Source organism: Cibotium barometz, chromosome 54 (assembly GCF_041138505.1).
Source record: "Cibotium barometz isolate CiBa-2024 chromosome 54, ASM4113850v1, whole genome shotgun sequence".
NCBI classification, from domain to species: Eukaryota; Viridiplantae; Streptophyta; class Polypodiopsida; order Cyatheales; family Cibotiaceae; genus Cibotium; species Cibotium barometz.
The window spans coordinates 13,700,012-13,719,092 of record NC_141099.1 but is presented as its reverse complement, the minus strand read 5'-3'; the positions used below and the strand labels follow the sequence as shown (position 1 = coordinate 13,719,092).

The following is a 19,081-nucleotide window of genomic DNA, read 5'->3' as shown; positions in this document are numbered from 1 at the left end:
AGTTGAGGTAAAAAGTAGAGGGGTGAAGACGGGAGTCTCTCCTGATGCACAATGAAGGTTGGGTGGGTGTGGCAACAAGAACCTGACATTCTGCTTAGGGTAGGTTGACGTTCTACTTAGATGAAAAACGCAGCCCACCTCCTCTGAGAAGAAGCAGATATAGGTGTTGTCTAGCAAATCCTCAATCCTGAACCCGCTCTAGTACCATGATAAAGTGCCAAACAATGAAAGAGAACTGAAGTTCACAAATACAAGATGCACAGGAACTAAAGGAAGATCATATACACCAAAAGGTGGTTACAAAGTTAGAGTAGGCAGCATGAGGCACACCGTAGGTGCAGCAAAGATCCCAGAATATGCGAAAAATGAGATAATATGACTGAGGGCAAAGGCCATGCTTATATAGCACCTAGAGAGCCCAGTCGGCTTGCTTTAAATGAGATAATACGACTGAGGGCAAAGCCCATGCTTATATAGCACCTAGAGAGCAGCCCAGTCAGCCAACATAAAGCGGGCCGATTGGAGCATAAAATGGAACATGACAAAAAAGGGTGCCAAAAATGTGGAAAAAATCCCAAAAAAATCCAGGTTGGGCGAGGTCCTCCAAAGGTGTAGAAACAACGAGGAAGCACCGAGAACAGTGGAGATGACCCCTCCAACACCTTGCCTTGGCCTTGAGGCTAGGGTATGATGGCACTGCTTGATTTATTTTCATATACCTAGAAATGCGGTGCTTTTTGTATCCTCATTCTTGTATGTGTAAAATGCTATTTTTTGAATAAGAATTCCTAGGGGGGGTCGGCTTATTCCGGTTCTAGTGTGTGTGTTTCTTCTCATTTTTATGCTAATTGAGTGGTATGTTAAGTTGTTAACTATTTAAAAGATTTGTTAATGTTAACACACCAGTGAGAAAAGCCCATTGTTTGTCTTGGGCTCGTTACAATGACAGGGGTTGAAATGGCACATCGAACCTCCCCTCTTGAGGTCATGGGCGTCGCATCCTGGTGAATATGGCTCTGGGAGAACACACAAGTGATACATATTTAGAGTGACCCCAGCAAGTGGAGTTGGCACAACCCGCCGCCTCTCCCAATGACCCCCCCACCCCCCCCAAATCCCCTCCTTATTTTCTTGGAGTACTTGGCACGACTGGGACGATGGATCTTTATGCAACATATTGTTGGCACCCCCACGGCCTCCCCTAATTGGCAAGTCCAAGGGATCCTGACCATCTTCTCCAAGGCTTTTTGGCAACACCTAGGGCGCAACTTTTGGCCCCGCAAGGTTTCATTCTTCTTGTGGTTGTTGGAACACCAAAGCCTTGCGGTGCGCACATGGATCGCGATCTCGGGGCGTCCAAGAGTGTCGTAGATGCGAGTCGGGATGGCCTTGATGATTCTCAACATTGCCTTTGGGATTGACCAAAGCAGTGTAGCAACGAAACGCGTTTCAAAACATATGAAATGGATTGAAATGTTTCATAAACGTTTCATTCACTGAAACGCATTTTTAATCCAACATTTCTTCCCAAAAAAAAGTCTTATCACATATGCGCCGCCGACTTTACGTTCGTTTCACAGCCGCACACGTTTGCTGCTTACTGAAATAGGCTAAGGCCTAAACACTTATTTCTTGTAGTGATGTACATTCTATATTAAAAAATATATTTTTGCATTTTTGTTTGAAACTTTTTTTTTCCCGTTTCAAAAAAATATGAAACTTCCGAAACGTTTCTGAAACCCGTTTCAAATTAGGCATTTTTGAAACTCCTGGTAACTATGGCCCGAAGGCCTATCATGTGTGGTGGTGCATTGTTCACGTCTTCACTTCCGACCCCTCCACTGCCTGCACCGTTATTTGGGAGGCAGAGGCTGGTCCAATACTATCCTATGATGATGATGCAGGAGGTTTAGCCTTCATGCTCTTGCACCGCTGCATTTCAGTTGTGTCAGTGTGCGACATTGGACCCCGGGGACTGGCACAAGCCAGCACTCGTAGTTTGGCCACTTGACACATATAGTGATTGCATTGTGGTGAGACCATTGGAGGCGAGCCCACTTCCCTTGTGGAGACCGTTCATGCTATCTGGATTGATCTCATTCACATCTTGCGGGGACACCTTGAGCGCAGGGGACTCAAAGCACATGCAGAGATGGCGGGTTGCTTTCTACCTCAACTAGGGCTCTGGCCCTTTTTCTTCAGAGGAGGGCATCGTCACATGGCACTACATGCCGGCGGTTTGACTCCTTCCCCCCCACCCATATGATGTAGCCTCCCTCCGAGAGTGGCCAGCCATGGAGGGAGCCCCCTTACATTTTTTTAGTGTTTTCATTGTTATAGACAGAGTTGTATTACGCCTTTTGGCGGGCTTTCTTTTGACTAATGGAAGGATCTATTTTTGGGAAAAAAAGAAAATGAGTACAATGAAAAGGTTGAATGCTGTCGGAATAGAGACTGACCTGATTTGGGGAATTCCCATAAAGAATAGCTCTCTTCTAGATGACAAGTTGGTTGCCTCGTGCTTATAGGTGCTTTATAGAGATGATGATGACCTGTGTTTTCCTCTTATCACAGAGGGCTGAAAAATGCATCTGCTTTGCTGGTCCTCTTGCTTGTGTTAATGCTCCTTCTTGTTTGGGGCTAATGAAACTGGTTTAGTTAAAATTGTCACTCAAATACACTTAAACATTAAACCATGAAAATGATTCGAAAGATGATTCCACGACACACACTCCTCTACCACTTGTTCAAAATGCTTATGAGACAACACGAGGGCTGGAATGGGCCGACCCCTCCTATGAAATGTCATATTCCAATAGAGTGATGAATGAGTATGGGGTGCCAAGCACCAATTCTCCGATTGCATACAAAGTAAAACAAGAATTGCCTTGACGGTCGAGGCAACTATGCAAGGTAGCGGGTCAAAGCCAACCTTTGCCCAAATGACATCAAATGGGGACAAAAACCCCTCTTGACACTAAACAACGAGATAAAAAGGAGTCACAACCTCTTATTCAAATGACATCAACTCAACAAGAGACAATCCACCGCTTATAGGGACAACTCCAAAGTTTTAGGTGTGGCACATCACGGGCACAAAGGGTACCCGAGGGCTAGGTCTTTTGGCTAGTCTTTCAGCCAAAAGCCCCTTGACGAGGCCTCCAATGGAACCCTAAAATGGCTCCAAAATCATATAATTAGGGTTTCGAATGCAAACCCTAATATTGATTCCGCCTTTAATAGAAAAAACACCTTGTCCTCGTCTCGTGTATGGATCCCCCTCACTTGTACTTGCTGTCCGATACCTGCAATTCCTAATTTACTGCTGATGAACACTAATTTTCCAGAGTTTGGCTCATCTCCCGATGATGAAACTTTGTGGAGAGGTCATGGACAGCATGAGGAAGCTGTTTTATAGCTAGTCGTACATCATCAGGGTTGCTCATCTAGGCTTGAATATGAAACTAGGGTTTTTGCCATGTTTCTTGGTCGTACAACACCTCCACACGCTCTAGAATCAGGTCCCTACTTGAAAAACGTCTTGTGCATGTGGAATTAGTGGCGTTAGGTGAAAGAAGGGCTCCCAAGGATGGAAACTGGCCAAATGTCAAGTGAAGAAGGTCGGACAACCCACCATTGCTCAATTGAGAGGGTGGACAACTCATAATTGCTAAAAGAGGGTGCCCATAGTAAAAAATTGTGGAAACATGCTCAATGCACAAAATGTAGTCCAGTGTCCATTTGGTGTCTACACTTATTAATATTATTATAAGTGAAAATATTAGAAAGTCTCAAAGCTGAGGCTTTTTGGCTAGGCTTCCTGCCCATATCCTTGCAAAATGCGAACCATGTGTCAACATACAATTACAAGCAGATGGTCTTGCACGAGGTAGTTTTGGGTGACTGTGGCAATGCAAGCCTGATCCACGGCAGCACATCCAACATAAGAAAACAGGTCACAAAACTAGTAGTTTGTCTAACTCACATACAACCATGAATGATGCAGATGCATGTACAACTTGGAGATTTTCCATTCACATATCAAGTACAAATACCTAGAGTCCCAGACATTTGAAAGACCTAGGACCGTTGTAACCAATCACATCCGAAGCATACACATGCCATATGTGACGTGTCCAACCCATGGTAAAGACATCCCACTGGCCAATGGTGTTAATGCACATTGGCTGAGCCAACCATCACAACAAACAAGGTATACCTGACTAGCCCAGCCAGCACCTCCATGCCTAGTGTTGCTATTGCCATTTTGCCTTGCCTTAGTACCTCCCATCACTACGCCTCTCGAATAGCCCAGTGTCTTTCTCGCCGCTCGCGAGTGTGTCAGCAACAATACTTCCTCCTACAACGGTGTGCAAGATCATTGTAGAACCTTAAGGTGGTCTCTCTTCCACCATAGAAGGCCACATTGGCAACAAGTTACGAGCCGTCGAATTGAGAATCACAGTGCTTTGGCCCTTGACCATCTTCCACGTGCCCAAGAACCCAATTTCAAGTTGGGTGGGTGTGAGGGTGAGATCAAGGATGTTTTTAAGACCTAGAAAGGAAAACCCATCTCAGTGAACCTGCCTTAAAGGTGCAATTTAAATTGCAGGGAAAGGTGGTGAAATTCTTTGCCCATCTGAAGGAGAATATTCGGAGTCCTCTAATGTTAATACGATATGGGTGTTGTTGTTGTGTCCATCAGGGTGAAGAGTTTCTTGATGATAGCTATGGGCATGCCTGGTTCCCATTTTCAATTTTAATTTTTAAAAGAAAAGGTGGTGGCGGCCAGTGCTGCCGACCACCCTCCCCTCCTTGTCATTTCCTTCCCTGAAGGCTGTGCAGACTGGTGCCTTTTCTTGCCCTCCTCACCAACCAGCCACATCTGCACTCCAATCTTCCACCGGCCACCAGCTCATGTCGCATAGAATATTCTTATCCTCTCCTCCTCACTGGCCAGCCACGCTGGCATCTTGACGTCCCATTGTGCAGGCTAGTGTTGGTTCCTTCCCTCTCTCTCTCATGTGCATACGCTCCAGCCCCCCCTCTTTTGCTCCTATAAAAAAACCACTCCCCTTGCCTCTTAGTGGTGGTAACACTAACCTCCTCTCTCTCGTCCCGTCATTACTCTTCCTCGCTAGCACCCCCTCACCTGCTTGTTAGCTCACCCTAACCCCTCTCTCGCTCCCGCCTCTCTTCGCTAGCTCGCAACCGCTCCGTCTCTCTCACTCACCTTCTGTCAACCCACTCGTAGAGCAGCAGAAGTGCCTCACTCTTTTTCCACCTTCACCCACCCCCCCTTCCTCTTAGCAGGCGACACCCACAGGCCAACCCCTCGGTTCCTTCTTCATACCTTCCCACACAACCCATTTCATCTCATGACTCCTATCGGCTATCTCCCCCTTTCACAATGTTGTCCTCACCACCTCATGCCTTATCGTGGAGGCTATGTCTCCATTGTCGTGACCTCTACCTCTCGTTTCTTGGCAGTCTCACACCTGACAACCTCTTCACATTGGTTCAGGTGATTCCATCTCTGTCGTACATCTTCGGCCATCCCTTCTACCGTCCATTTCATGCTATGATGTCACCTCATGAGTGAACCATCTTCTCACCCCAATCACCTTAGACATCTCGCTGTTCTTGGACCTCACGGCTTCCATTGTTCAACACCCGCTTCATCCACGTGCTCTCATGCCTTAGCCCACGAGGCCACCTCGCCACCTCTTGGCCTCTTGTCGGATGACACGCGTCTCGGTGATAATTTATCTCATGAGCTTTACCTTCCGTTCAATCGTCACCTCTCATATTATTGCAACTACCACTTCTTAACCTCATGCCCACCACTCATCTCCAAACAATGCAAAAACACTAGGCAATGCAGTCGGAGAAGACAAAATTATGTGCCAAAACTCAAGGTAGACGGTGGGAGGCAGTCGACCATGCGTAGTTATGAGATCAGCTGGTGCTCGATGAAGCAAGATGGGTTTGTAAAGGATAAGGTACGAGATGAAGTGATGTGAAAAAGATGAGATAAAAGATAGACTACGCCTAGGCAACATATAATGTGAATGTAGATTATCAACCCTACCACTTGGATTCAGGTTAGCTATCTTCATTCTCTCTTTGTTTCTATTTAGAACTGCAAGTAAGTCGAACTTAACTCAAAATCTTTTAGTTCACTTCTCGGGATCACAATTTAAACTGGTTTTGTTTGATGAGGACTTAAGCTAATTGATGAGGACTTGAGTGAGCTGATTGATGAAATGATAAAAAAATGTGATTTTCACCCTCGTTAATCGGTTTGGGTTATAACTAAATTTGGAATAATGATATGAAATTGATCTATCCATCACAGGATAGGACTTGCTTCCTTCCATAAGTTAATATGAATTTCCAAGACCCTAGGATTTGGTTTGGTAATGCCAGTCTTTCCAATTGTGTCTCCACGTGATTTGAGTATTAGGATAAGCTCTTAATTATTAACCATTGATTAATTATTTATTATAGAAAGATGAGTGCTCTTTTTATAAAAAGGTGATTGTCTTATGTGAAATTGTTTATGTTAGTGTCATAAAGATGTTGAGACAAAACATGGTCTCAAAATGTGAATGATGATAATGATGAATTTGTGAACTAGGGAACTTCTCCCTAGGGTAACCATTCCGACTAGATCGGTTTGGGGTAACCATTCCAGTGTGATGTATTTAGTGATCGGTTTGGGACAGCCAGGTATTCTCCACCCGGGACAACCCGCTTTAGAAATACTCAGAGATTGAGGCAACCGCCTTCGTTGGGTAACCCACCATGAGGCGGGGTGAGGGTTCTTTCTAGTAGTTACAAACCTGAGCTGGAAAGGTCTTCCATAGCAAGAAGAGGGTGAAGGGAATACTTCTCGTTCTACTGTGCGAGTGATTTTTCGCCACGACGGTTGTAAGCTCTAGATTGTTTTATGACTGGGTGAGCCGAGCGATTGGAGATGGATGAAACTCGGGACGTCGAGGGTTTGAAATTACAGTCGTTCTTATGACGAATTTCTTTCTTTGTGTAGACTGACTTGATTGGAAAAGAATGTATTCATTAAGGGATAAAGGAACTTGTGCACAAGGATAAATAAATGAATCTTGATGTAACTTGCATCAGTGAAACAATGTATCTAGTAATTTAGGTAAACCTCATAGACGAACGGTTCTAGTCATTGGGAAACGGGTGGACGTGGTGAGGCAGGGGTTTCATTTACAAGAGACTAGAAACCGAAAAGAGATCCTTGACATTTTAGGTAGAATCCCTAACCCTAGGGAGATCACTTATAAATCAGATTGTCCAGGAGAGGCACTGATGAGATAGCTCTCACAATGGGTTGGGATTGATCTTACCGAGTTAGGTGCCTCCCTATCCCTAGTGAGACGGGATGGGTGGTATCTTACAAGTACACACTGGACAAACACATGATAACCACTGGCTCTGCCATACAGCTTTTGGCTGTCCACACAAGCCCCAAAACCCTCCAAACATAATTAGCAATTCTGCCTGCATTATTAGGAAGCCCATGTGTGATATCTTGCCCCTCTTCTAAATAGTTGGTTGTAATTGAAAAGCCTCAAGGTAGGAGTCTTAAAGTTGTGGGTACTCTCGAAGAGGATCCCCATCCAACCATTTAGCATTACAGGTGTCCGCGCCGTCCCAGGAGGCTGGCGGATGGCAGGAGGTTCGCCGGCGGAAACGCCCGGCCCGCAGGGACCGTCGTCGTAGACGCCAGCAGGCAGCACAGGCTGGCGGACAGGCACCTATCCGCACTTATGCTCCTGTCAGGGATAGGCGGCCAGCAGGTCCCACCCCAATGGACGAGGATTCAGACTCAGTGCCCGTTGAGGCCGCTGGTGGAGCCTCCCACGTGGAGACCCCGCTCCCGCCTCCCCCCGCGGGGGGCCCCGCCCCCTCCTTGGAGCAGATTCCTGAGGATCCTGGGCCACACTCTTCTACCCCCGGCTCCCCTTCCCCTCACCCGGAGAGCACTCCTTCCACCCTCCCCTCTCCCCCCCCACCAGCCCCCCCCCTCCCGCCTCCCCCGGCGGCCCCCCCTGACACCTATCCTCTGGCAGATGCCTCTCCATCCTCTCCTCGCTCTCCCCCCTCCCCCCTCCTCGCCGCGAGCCCCCATCCCTCCCTCGGCCTCTCCAGGATACTTCGCCAGACCACCCACTGCCCCGGGGCAGCGCAGCTGGGTAGGCCAGAGCTCAGTCCAGCGGCTGTTCCACCGCCACTCCGGGCCGGTGGAGATGGCGATCCTTGCTTCGCCCGCCACAGAGTTCTCTCCAGCCTCCCCTGGGGGGCCCCCGCGAGTGATGGGGCTACCAGTGGATTACGGTTTTTTCAGGTGCCTCCAGCTGGACGCTGGCCCGTTCGAGACACTGGTCGCGCCCTTGCGAGTTTGCGTGGTGTGCCATCCCTCTCGTTCTCCCTCTACCAAAGAAAGTTCCTGATGAGCCTCTGCACCTGGCCAATGCACGCCCGAGAGAAGGCCCAGCAAGAAGTGATGTACCACATAGTAGCAAGCAGAACCTGGTTGGCCACAACTACTCGGCCAGCCAGAGATAAACGAGCGGTACTCCAATACAGAAGCTTCTTCCGAATGCTCAGAAGAAGGGGGGCTATCTGCTGCTCCGGAGATATGTCAATGCCCACATAGCATCCCAAATAACGCACTGTAGTGCCGGGGGGCAGCCCCACTGAAAACCGTCAACTGGCCTCCAAGTCGGGGGGGGGGGGGGGGGGGCATAGAGCTGACCCACAACCCACACGACTTGTGCCAGTTGATCAAAGCGCCCGAAGCTCTGCAGAACCTGTCCATGGCTAAGGCGAAGCGGCGGAGGTTCTCCTCACCTCCCTGAAGATAGACAGCAGTGTCATCCGCAAACTCCGAGTCTAGGAGCTCCTCCGCGGTGCGGATGGGAAGCTGGAGGCCCCGCAAACCTGTATCCTGTGCCGTCAAAAAAGTGCTCATGGCCTCCGCCACAAAAAGAAAAAGAAAAGGCGCCAAGGGGCACCCCTGCCGCACCGAGCGCGAGAGCTGGAACCTCTCTCCGCGCACGCCCTGTATCAGCACCTGGCTATGAGCCGATGTGTAGAGTGCAGAGACCCCACGGATCCACTGAGGGGGGAAGCCCATCCTCTCCATAGTGCCTTCCAAGAAGGCCCAGTCCACCCGATCATATGCCTTCTCGAAGTCGAGAAGGAGCACTGCCAGATCCTCCTGTCGAAATGTAGCCAGGGCCGTAGCCTCCCAGAAAGAGAAAATGTTATCCAGAATGCTCCTATCCTGGATGAAGCCTGTCTGCGTGGAGTGGATGACGTCCGGAAGGTGAGGCTGAAGCCGCCTGCTGATCGCCTTAGCTAGGACCTTGTAGGCCGTGCCTAGCAAGGTGATCGGTCTCCACTGTCTAATCTCCAGTTTGTCTCCTCCCTCTTTGGGGATCAAGTGGATCAACCCCTCTACCATGCTGTCCGGCATGACTCCTGACTCCATAATCTCCTGGAATGCCAATCTGAAGCCCCTATGTAAGAGGCCCCAGTACCTCTGGAAGAAAGCCACCGAAAGACCGTCCTCTCCTGGGCATTTGCCCCGAGGTAATGCCTGAAGAGCCTCCTCCAGTTCCGTATCCGAGAAGGGGGAGAGAAGGGAGTGCTGCAAATGGGCCGGCACAACCGGTCTCGTGAAGCTCCAGACTGCCTCCCGAGCCTCTCTCACCCTGTCATCTGCTGGCTCAGCAGAGAGAAGGTCCCTGTAAAAATCTGTGGCTATAGCCCGAACCCTGGGGGGATCCACCACAACCTGGCCATCAGCCTGCCGAAGACGCCTGAGACCCTCTCGTCTGAAGCGAGGCCCTGTCGCCTCAAAGAAATCTCGAGTCACTCTGTCTCCAGCCTGTGTCCAAAAAGAAGCCCGAGCATGGAATCGGAACTCCACCCTCCTGTCCTCGATGGATCTGATCTCAGTACGGGCTGACTCCATCTGCTCTGAGATCCAAGGGCTCGTAGGATCCCTCTCCTGGAGTCTCTGGAGGGATGCTAGACTCCTCCGTATGCTCCTCTCCTGCTCTCTGAAGGCCTCCAGCCGGTCCAAGGCAGCCTGTCTGAGCATCTGGCTGATCTCCTGCAAGCCACTGGCAAGATCGCTGGCTGCCGATCCTCTCCTGAACTGCAGCTCCTGCCAGACCTGCTCAACTCTGATCGCAATCTCGGGCTCCTCTATGAGACAATCTGGAATCCGGACGCTCTGGCCCTGCTCTCCTCTCGTGGGGTCCTCGATCTGGAGAAGCACTGGAAAGTGATCTGAAAACGAGGAGCCTGCAAGTATGCCCACCGTGCCACCTCTATCACAGGCCCACTCATCAATGTAAAACCTGTCGATGCGGGAAAGGTTAACTCCTGTGGCCCGTCTATCCGAGCGCGAGAAAGATAGACTCCCCTGCAACCTGCCAAACTCCGGGAGAGTCCACGGATCCTGGCCTCTCACCTGTAGCACTAGTTCCTCCCAGGCAGCGAGCTCCGGCCCATGAATGGTCTCCTGGCTGCCCCCCATCCTGTCCTCTGCATCCTCCAGCATGTTGCAATCCCCTCCGAGGCACCAGTGGTCTGCCAAGGGGAGGGACTGCCTAATGGTGCTCCAGAACTCGGCTCTCCCGGTAGCCCCATTAGGGGCGTAGAAGTTGAGGAAGCCAATGCGGTCTTCCCCAACCCGAAGGATGATCCACTGCGCACGACCCTGGACCAGAATGCTAGAGTCCACAACCTCGGATAGAAGCTGCTCGCTGACTGAGATGCATACTCCACCCTGGTTCCCCTGGGAGCCATATGCCGGTGACCAAAAGTGTGACTCCTGCCTGGCAAGATCTTCCCGCAGGTGCGGGTGCGCCCGGCAGAAAGGTGGTGCTCGTGGATGAAAAGGATATCTATGGGTCCTCCAACGAGAGCCCTCTGGATCTCCTGGCGAAGTCTGCCCCGACCAATGTAGCAGCGATGTCCACCGAGACCCTGGATGTTCCATGAGAGGATCCTCATGGATGAGCTATGGCAAGTGAAGCAGCCTCCACTGGCTCACCCCTCTCAGCCGGCCCGGATGATCTGCCCTCCACTCTATGAGTCTTGGGCGCCGGCTTGGAGGGAGAATAATCACTGTCTGTCCGGGTGCGGAGTCTCTCCAAAAAGAGGGTGACCTGTCTCTGTGTCCAGCCCCACTCCGCCTTCGCCCTGTCCAGGGCATAGGCATGAGACCAATCCTCTGCATATATGTATCTAAAGGTAGGCTGCACCCTCGGGGCGGCATGGAGGAGAATCAGAAGCACCGCCTCAACTGAGGTGTGGACCGGATCCGCCCGCCAGTCTCCTATACCAAACAAGCTCATGCGGGCTGAGTGTAATCGGGTCTGCAATAGGTCCGTGAGCCCCAAGTCACTGAAGTGGTGAGAAAACTCCAGTATCTGATCGCGCAAAACTTCCTCTACAGAGTTGCAATCCCATGCTGTGTCTGGGGCAACACTGAGAGGAAAGGAGAAAGCCACCATGCTGCTCACCACCCGGTGGCGACGGGCGGCCCGCCAAGGCCAAGGTGGCATGGGCGGTGATCACTCAGCCGAGGGAGAGAGGCGGCCTGGGCATTGTTGATCCTATTTGCCAAAGCCGAGCATTGCTTGGCAAGTTGGTAGTTCGTTGCCTCCTGCCAGGCGCTGAGCCGTGGAAGGAGTTTCTTGTTTCCAGGATGCTCAGCGGCACCCCTTCTCTTAGCGGCCCCTGGACCCCCAGCATCATGTGGATCTTTACAGAGCAGCGATCCAGAGGAGTGGGCCTTGGCTTCGAGGAGCGTTTTGCAGCTAGCCTTCTGAGGGCCTGGTCGCATCTGAGGCCGTCACTCTTCCAGACTCCCCCGGGCACCGATGAGGAACGCCTGAGGCAGCCTTTGATCTGGAACCCCTTGATTCGTCTCCCCAGTGGCCATATGGTTGGATCGCGGTCTCACGTGTCGTGGGGCCCGCTGAGCTCAGGCCCAGCCCAGTCCCTAGACGACTGGATAGGTTTTCAGCAGCTGCCTCTAGAGGCTCAGGAGAGGAGACTCAGTGGGATGAGGGGCAGAGAGTTGATGAGACAGGACATTGAGGCGGCCATCCCCCGGGAGTGGCGGACCCCAGTACAGGACCCTCCACCTCCACAGTGGATGGGTGTCTTTACTCGGCATGAGATCCTTCTAGCGGTCTGCGGCACTGCGGAGAGAGTCGCCCCACTCACTTTCGAGGTGGGAGAGGGTGGCCAGCTTCAGAGGACACGACTAGATTTGGATGGGCTCCAGGGATGTATTCTTCAGAGGGTGCGGGTGGTCGGCTTTCATCAGAGACAGTGGCATGTAGATCCCTCACCGGCCTCGATAGGGGAGGACTGTTCTTGGAGACTATGGGCTTGGGACAGCAGGCCTCTTATTCGCCTTCAGTGGGATCCAGGTGAGTGGTTTTGGCGAGATCCCTACTTGGCCCCTACCAGCCCAGGCATCCCCTTTTTTCAGTACACAGCGAGGCTGGGGCGGCGGATTCAGAGACACAGGATAGCGAGCACCCCGGCGGCGGCCGAGCATTGGCCGACAGGGGCTCTCCCCTGCCTTTCTTCGGGACTTCTGGCAGCGCCTTTGGGCCAGCTTCCGGCCCCGGAAGGTGACGCTGTTTCTCTGGCTCACAGCGCATAGAGGACTGGCTGTGGGGGCTTGGCTAGCTTTCGGCAGTCACCCAGCGTCCTGCCGTCGGTGCGGCCATGCACAGGAGTCGCAGCGGCACTGCTTATGGGATTGCCCACAGGCACATCAGGTTTGGCAGCGCGCTCTCAGGATGGTTTTTGCAGGCTCACCAGGTGAGATGCTGGTGACGTGGGGTGCGGTGGCTTGGGCCACGGACAGCGGCCCGGCCCTTGGATATGAGGACGTCCCTGGCAGTGCGACCATCCAGGTCTCTGACAGGGTGATGGCGGTGGTTCCGACGCCAGACTTCTCTTCGGCAGCCCTTCAGGAGGGGGTCGGGCACAGATGGGAGTTGATCAGCAGCATGACGGCTTGGCACATTTGGAGAGCCCGATGCAGGGAGGCCATTGACCGCCAGGCGACTCCTCCGGCGGAGGTCATACAGGCCCTCTAGGTGGACATCATTCACACCTTGAGAGGACACTGGGGGAAACTCCAGGGCGACTCGGATCGCATGAGAGGGCGCCGCAAGGCTTTCCTCCGCACTTGGCAGCCTGGCCCTTTCCTCACCGCGAGGGGCGAGGATGTCACTTGGCACTACAGGCCTCCAGTTTGGCTTTTCTCACCTCCCACATGTACTACTAGGTAGCCCCCCCCCCCAGCCACGGGGGTGGAGCTCAGGAGTTCACTGTGTTTTATCCCTCCTTGCGAGGTGAGCTTTGTAGCCTTATGGCGTTTTCTCATTAACTAATAGAAGGATCTTTTTCCCGGGAAAAAAAAAATGGATGGAAGATATTCATGGTGCGAGTGTGTGGAGAGGTAGAGAGGGAGATATGATAGAGCTCAGAGTGTTGCACGACTCAATGATGATTTTATTGATTGACATCCTTCACCAAGTACAATGCTTTTATAGGCTTAGAGCTTTATCTTTTGACCTATTCACACACATTGATATACAGTGACACATGGCACATGTGATGACATTACTGTTTATTACATACACATAATATCTAGCCTTTAGAGACTGATCACACAAACAGGCACACTTACACACACTAAGAGATGGATTACACATATACTCTTGCAAAGTGCTGATTTACACACACAGCTTTGAATCCCAAAATCCCCCCTCGGAGCAAATGGGGAGAAGTGCTCGAGAAAGCCTTCGCAACAACATCAATGATGGCCTCTGGACTGCACACTATTGGTGCCAACACTTGGACCTCAGGTCAACAAGGCATGATAAAGGAGCTCCACCACATAGTTGCAAAATCCAAGAGGTCCCTTGTAGCAAAAAGCCCTTCCATCCTCATAACTTACTGGTGCAATAGTTTGCACTCATGCAAGAGGTGAGGGAACGACATGGAACCTTTAATATGATCAAGGCTCTTACACAATTTATTACATCTCATTTTTGGAGGACAACCCGAAAGAGAACCCATTGACCCACACACAAATTGATTAGAAAGAGCAATCGTAGTCTTTCTCAACAATGACAAACAATCTTGCTTCCCTTTTTGTCCTACCATTTACTAATTAGGGCTCTGTCAAGGTGTTATCTTCCTCCTTCATTCTACTATCTTCTTCAATAAGCATAGCCACTATATCGTCATAAGATGTATCTCGAGGTAGTCGAAGAACATATATCCTCATAGCCACTAAATCCTCATAGGATGTATGTCGGCCTAGTCAAAGAACAAACAAGATCCAAGAAAAACGTGATACTTTTTCTATGCTCTTAAGAGGCACAACTACCTTGTCATCGTCATCATCAACTACTGCTAAGCTGGACAGTTGTTGTGTGACTGATCCAATATTGCCCGGTTGTTGCTGAGTTCATCACTCTCATGTATCTTTAGATCAAATAATTTTTACTTCAAAAATACTTTGAATTGCCAATCTTATTCTCAAATGGACTTTTCATTTTTAACCGTACCTCATTGGCAGATTTCTTGAGATTGAGGTGATGTATCAAACTGTCAGCAAGACTGAGGCCAATAAGAGCAATTCCACGATCATTGAGATCTTCCCTAAGGCGTACTTTTTCTGGACCCTCCTTGGCTCCAGGCTTCTTGTCAACTCCTTTGATAATGTCCCAAAGCCCATCCTTCATAAGCATGAGCTGCATCTTTGGTTCCATGTTGGGAAGCTGGTGCCGTTGGACTTGACCACGAAGTAGGTGCTTGATGAAGTGGCGTGATCCATCTTGAAGGATTGTTGAGTAGAGGCATGCAGTGCAGATACAGATTTGATTCAGATCGGGCTCTGTGGGTCTTAGAGAATGTGCACCTAGCTTTGGTGCGATTTGGCTTTCGTTTGGCATAAGTGGGCAAATGGCATTGCATGCGGTCGAGCGAAGTCTTCGACCCCTAGTTCATGCTAGTAACACCCTAGGAAGGTGGTGATTCAGGGACCAGGAGATGGCCATGCCAAGGATCATGCATCCTTGAAGGGGGGGTGCTGAAATATTGGGTTTGCATGGTTTAGATGGTGGCAAGAATTCATCATTGTCCTGTCTATTTGGCACTTATGATTTGAGGGGGGGCGTGTGTGTCCTCCACATTTATGTGTGTAAGGTTCATTGCTCAAAGGTTATTCGAGAGTGGATTTTTAGCAATGATTTTGAGTCTTGTGTATCACTAGCATCGAGTCTTGTTAATTGCAATTAGGTGTGTAATTATCTATTTCATTAAACTTGAATTTCAAGTCTGGCTATGAGCCTCCTTAGATCCATTTTCCTATTATTCTACCGTGTACATGTCCTCAGATGGTCTTGGCAGGTACATCTGAGGACTGATGCTTGTGACATTTTACTGAGAAGGATCTTTTGCTTGGGAAAAATGTGAAAGATCTGGTGTTTTTTGTTGTCTCAATAAAAGTATCAATTTACGGTTTGGTCTCTTAGGGTCTTGGAAGGATGTTTCTTAGGCACTTGCGTAGAACAAGGATTGTGGTTCATGTGGTTGATGCGTCTACAGAGGATCCACTGCAAGATTACAAAGTACTTTGTGAGGTAAGTATGATTTTTAACGAATAATGGTTATTAATTTAGATTTTTTTTTTCTAATTTTAAAGGATGAGTAATCGAACAACTTGACATGAGAGATCTTGATTCCCAGGAGCTGTATTTGTACAACCCCGACTACCTGCAGCGACCTCATGTTGTTGCACTGAATAAGCTTGATATTCCTGAGGTATGTCACATGTGGGTGTACGGTCATAAGGCCCCTTTTTCACTAGAACACTCAAGAGAAACAGATGGGTCACAGGCACCACCTTTTTCATAAAAAAGGAGATCAGAATTATTGTATGTAGAAGTTGTAATGCATGGGGACTAGGGTCTTGTTAAAAATCACTGTTCCATTCTGTGTAACTGCATTGATACCTGCCAGACCGTGTTTGTAAGGCCCCCTTCATGAGGCATGCCATGTTTGAGCAGCCTGGACACCTAGCAAACCCAGCTTGACAGTGGACGGTGGCCAATGGAGGCGAGTTGGTTAGATATGGTTTAGCTATAATTAAGGATGTTGTTGATCAAAACATCTCATCTGAGTTCATAACATGACTAGGCTGTAGGAAGCAGAGAAAGATGCGGCTGGATTCTGGCTGTCATCTTGCCTTGGAAGGAGACAACGATGTTGGGAGCTAGGCTGGTGCTTTTAACGTAGATTCAGGGTTGAGAACACTTTTACATTTGGATGCAGGCTGAGGCAAGGTTCGAATCACTCAAACAGCAGATCCTTAAGTTGGGCACAAGCGTTCCTGGTTCCAATATGGACATTGCGGAATCAGAGGATTCTGCATCCGACTTTGGAACGAGTCCCATTGATATGAGGGAGTGTTCTTCTGATCAGGAGGAAATGGTTAGCACGTTCCCTTGTGCAGCAGCAGTTGTTGGGATCAGTGCTTTGTAAGTGTGGATACTGTCTCTGTTTCCTTTTTGTCCTTTTTGATCACATGCACTCGTGCACTCACCTACACGTGCACATGCACAGAATCTTGCACATGTGACACATTCATTCCCACACACACATGCACACACCCACCACTCATGCGTACCTACCCACCTATGCATGAAGCATATTCACCTGCCATGCAGGCATGCATACCCACCCACGCACCGATGCACACTGGCAGGCATGCACATCCCTATTCATGCACGCCCAACCACCCATGCATATACCAAGCACATGAACACTTACGCACCCACACCACACACACACATGCGTGCGGGCGTACACATTTAAAGGAGGCATATTGACCTCCCATTTGTTCTGCTTAAAAAAGAACACTCGACCAAAGAATCAGATGCTGTGATGATGTAAATCATGCTTGTTTTGACCTTCTGTGTAAGTGTAAGGATGCCTTGTTTGTGACATGTGCAGGAAAGGACTTGGCGTAGAGAATCTGTTGAGCACAATAAGATCCCAGCTACAAAATCAAGTTTCAAATTCTCGCAAAGTTGTTGAAAAGAGATTGCAGCGAAACAGATTGCAGCCAAAGAGGGAGATGTACACCCCACCACAATGGGAGCTATAAATTTAAATGACAGTAAAAATGGACTTCTACTAGGTCAATGTTGCTGGTTGATTTGGTATTGCATGAGTGGGTAGTACATGCGTGCGTGCAAATCATGCAGTTCAAGGTTAGAAGCAACTCAATGTCTTCTAAAACAAACATCAAATTATATGGTGTGTTAGTCATGCATTTGATGTAACCTCCCTCATGTAAAAGAAGTTTTGAAGCGTAAAAAGCAAGCAGTGAGATGATGTTAACCTATGAATAGGGCCCTTTATCACCACATGAGTTTGAACCAAATGATTTTCAAATGGGTCCTTTTTGATGCCATAGAAATTGGCACAATTTGTTTTATATGGTCTTATCTATCTTTGTAATTGGGGTCCATGCGGTAAGTCTTCTTCTCCTAGTTGCTTGAAGACATCTGAGCAAGATTTGTTTGGGAGCTCTTAAATCCACCTCGAGTGGAAAGGATCTGTCAGTTTTCTATGGCTCACTAAATGATATAGTAGTATATAGGTAGTGGCCATTTGCAAGGACAAGAAAAAGTCACGAGTTAGGTTGCTTAGCAAGATGTCTAGGTCTTTTAAATGTATTGTGAAGTGGTGGGGAGATGAAATGTTTTTCAACTGTGCTGTGCTTAGACTCATTGAGATATGGTTGAGTGTCTCTACTTTTGATACATCATCAGTCCTACACGTTGTGTTGTATTGTGGTGGTATACTTTGTGGAAGGAGTGCTCTACTTGTGTCCTTGAATCGTGATGGATGGCGAGGCTTAAATTTTCTAGGAGGGGAGCATCTAGTTCTTAAACATGATGGTTAAGAGCAACTTAGAAGCTAAGAGCCAACCAATTTTATTTAATGATCCTAAAATTGAGCATGGCTTTACATTTTTAGTTAAATTTGCCTATTCTGTTAGCTACCCATTATGAAAAGGTTTGCACCTCAAGCTTGTAGAAAACTCAAATAGGAGTGGTTTTAATGTATGGAAGGACTGTTGACGTGGTAATGGATTAATATATGAAAGGAACGGAGGTATGTGGTAATGGCTTACTCTTCATATCTGTGCTGATAACATTCTACCACACATCTCGACCTTGTCATAGCACACAGCGCATTGCGAGGAAGCTAGGTTACAATACCTACATTAGTTATTCTCTAATGTGTCTCCTAGAATTGTCTTCCTTTTGAGGAGGTAAAAGGTCTTGTGTGTGCATGGTGCTCCTTGGTGAGGGATCATCTAGGTTTTGTAAGTGTCAATTGATACTCATAGGAAGATTTAGATGGGGTATTTACAAGTGGATTGTAGACTCACACATCTAAACACTTGCAAAATGTGCTATTTTTGAGTGAAGGTTCGTTGCACATGCCTAGTGGTGTACTTTAAGCTCTCTTTCAAGAATTTGCATCTTGATCGTTATTCTTGATTGACTTGCCTGTAAGGCTTAAATGTTTTTTCAAAGCCTAACGCCATGCAGATAGTACAAAGGTCTCATGCAGATTGGTGAAGTCCAATATTGACTTCATTAAGCTATGGAATGTTGCTACTCCAATCTTGGAGAAAGTCTGTGTTGGGATTTAGCAAGATAATTGCAATAGGTTGGAGGCTCATGATGTGGAAATGGCAATGCTTAATACAAGATTATTGATTCAAGCTTTCTACTCTATTCTAGATTGTGATTTGATAATTTTCACATTTTCTTACATCATAAGTTTTGGAGCCAGGGGCTTAGTGTTACATATTCTTGGGCTTGAGCTCAAAGCATTGGCTGCAAGAATGAGCAAGCTAGAGGCTGGCTTTTGTGTAGAAATTTTTAGTAGAAAAGCATTGGTAATAAGCTGT

At 48.7% G+C, this 19,081-nt stretch overlaps 1 protein-coding gene across 2 annotated transcripts in view; it reads left to right on the top strand.

Annotated features, from left to right (window-relative positions):
* LOC147607866 (putative GTP-binding protein OBGC2) overlaps positions 1 to 17,588 on the top strand; it is a 91,894-nt gene extending 74,306 nt beyond the window's left edge. For both annotated transcript variants that reach the window (XM_086789698.1, XM_086789697.1), the window contains 4 exons: positions 15,624 to 15,731; positions 15,838 to 15,912; positions 16,423 to 16,628; positions 17,104 to 17,588. In XM_086789698.1, the coding sequence (XP_086645824.1) occupies positions 15,624 to 15,731; positions 15,838 to 15,912; positions 16,423 to 16,628; positions 17,104 to 17,257 (543 nt within the window). In that variant the 3' untranslated portion in view covers positions 17,258 to 17,588. The remainder of the gene's footprint in view (positions 1 to 15,623; positions 15,732 to 15,837; positions 15,913 to 16,422; positions 16,629 to 17,103) is intronic.
* The last annotated feature ends 1,493 nt before the right edge of the window (positions 17,589 to 19,081 follow it).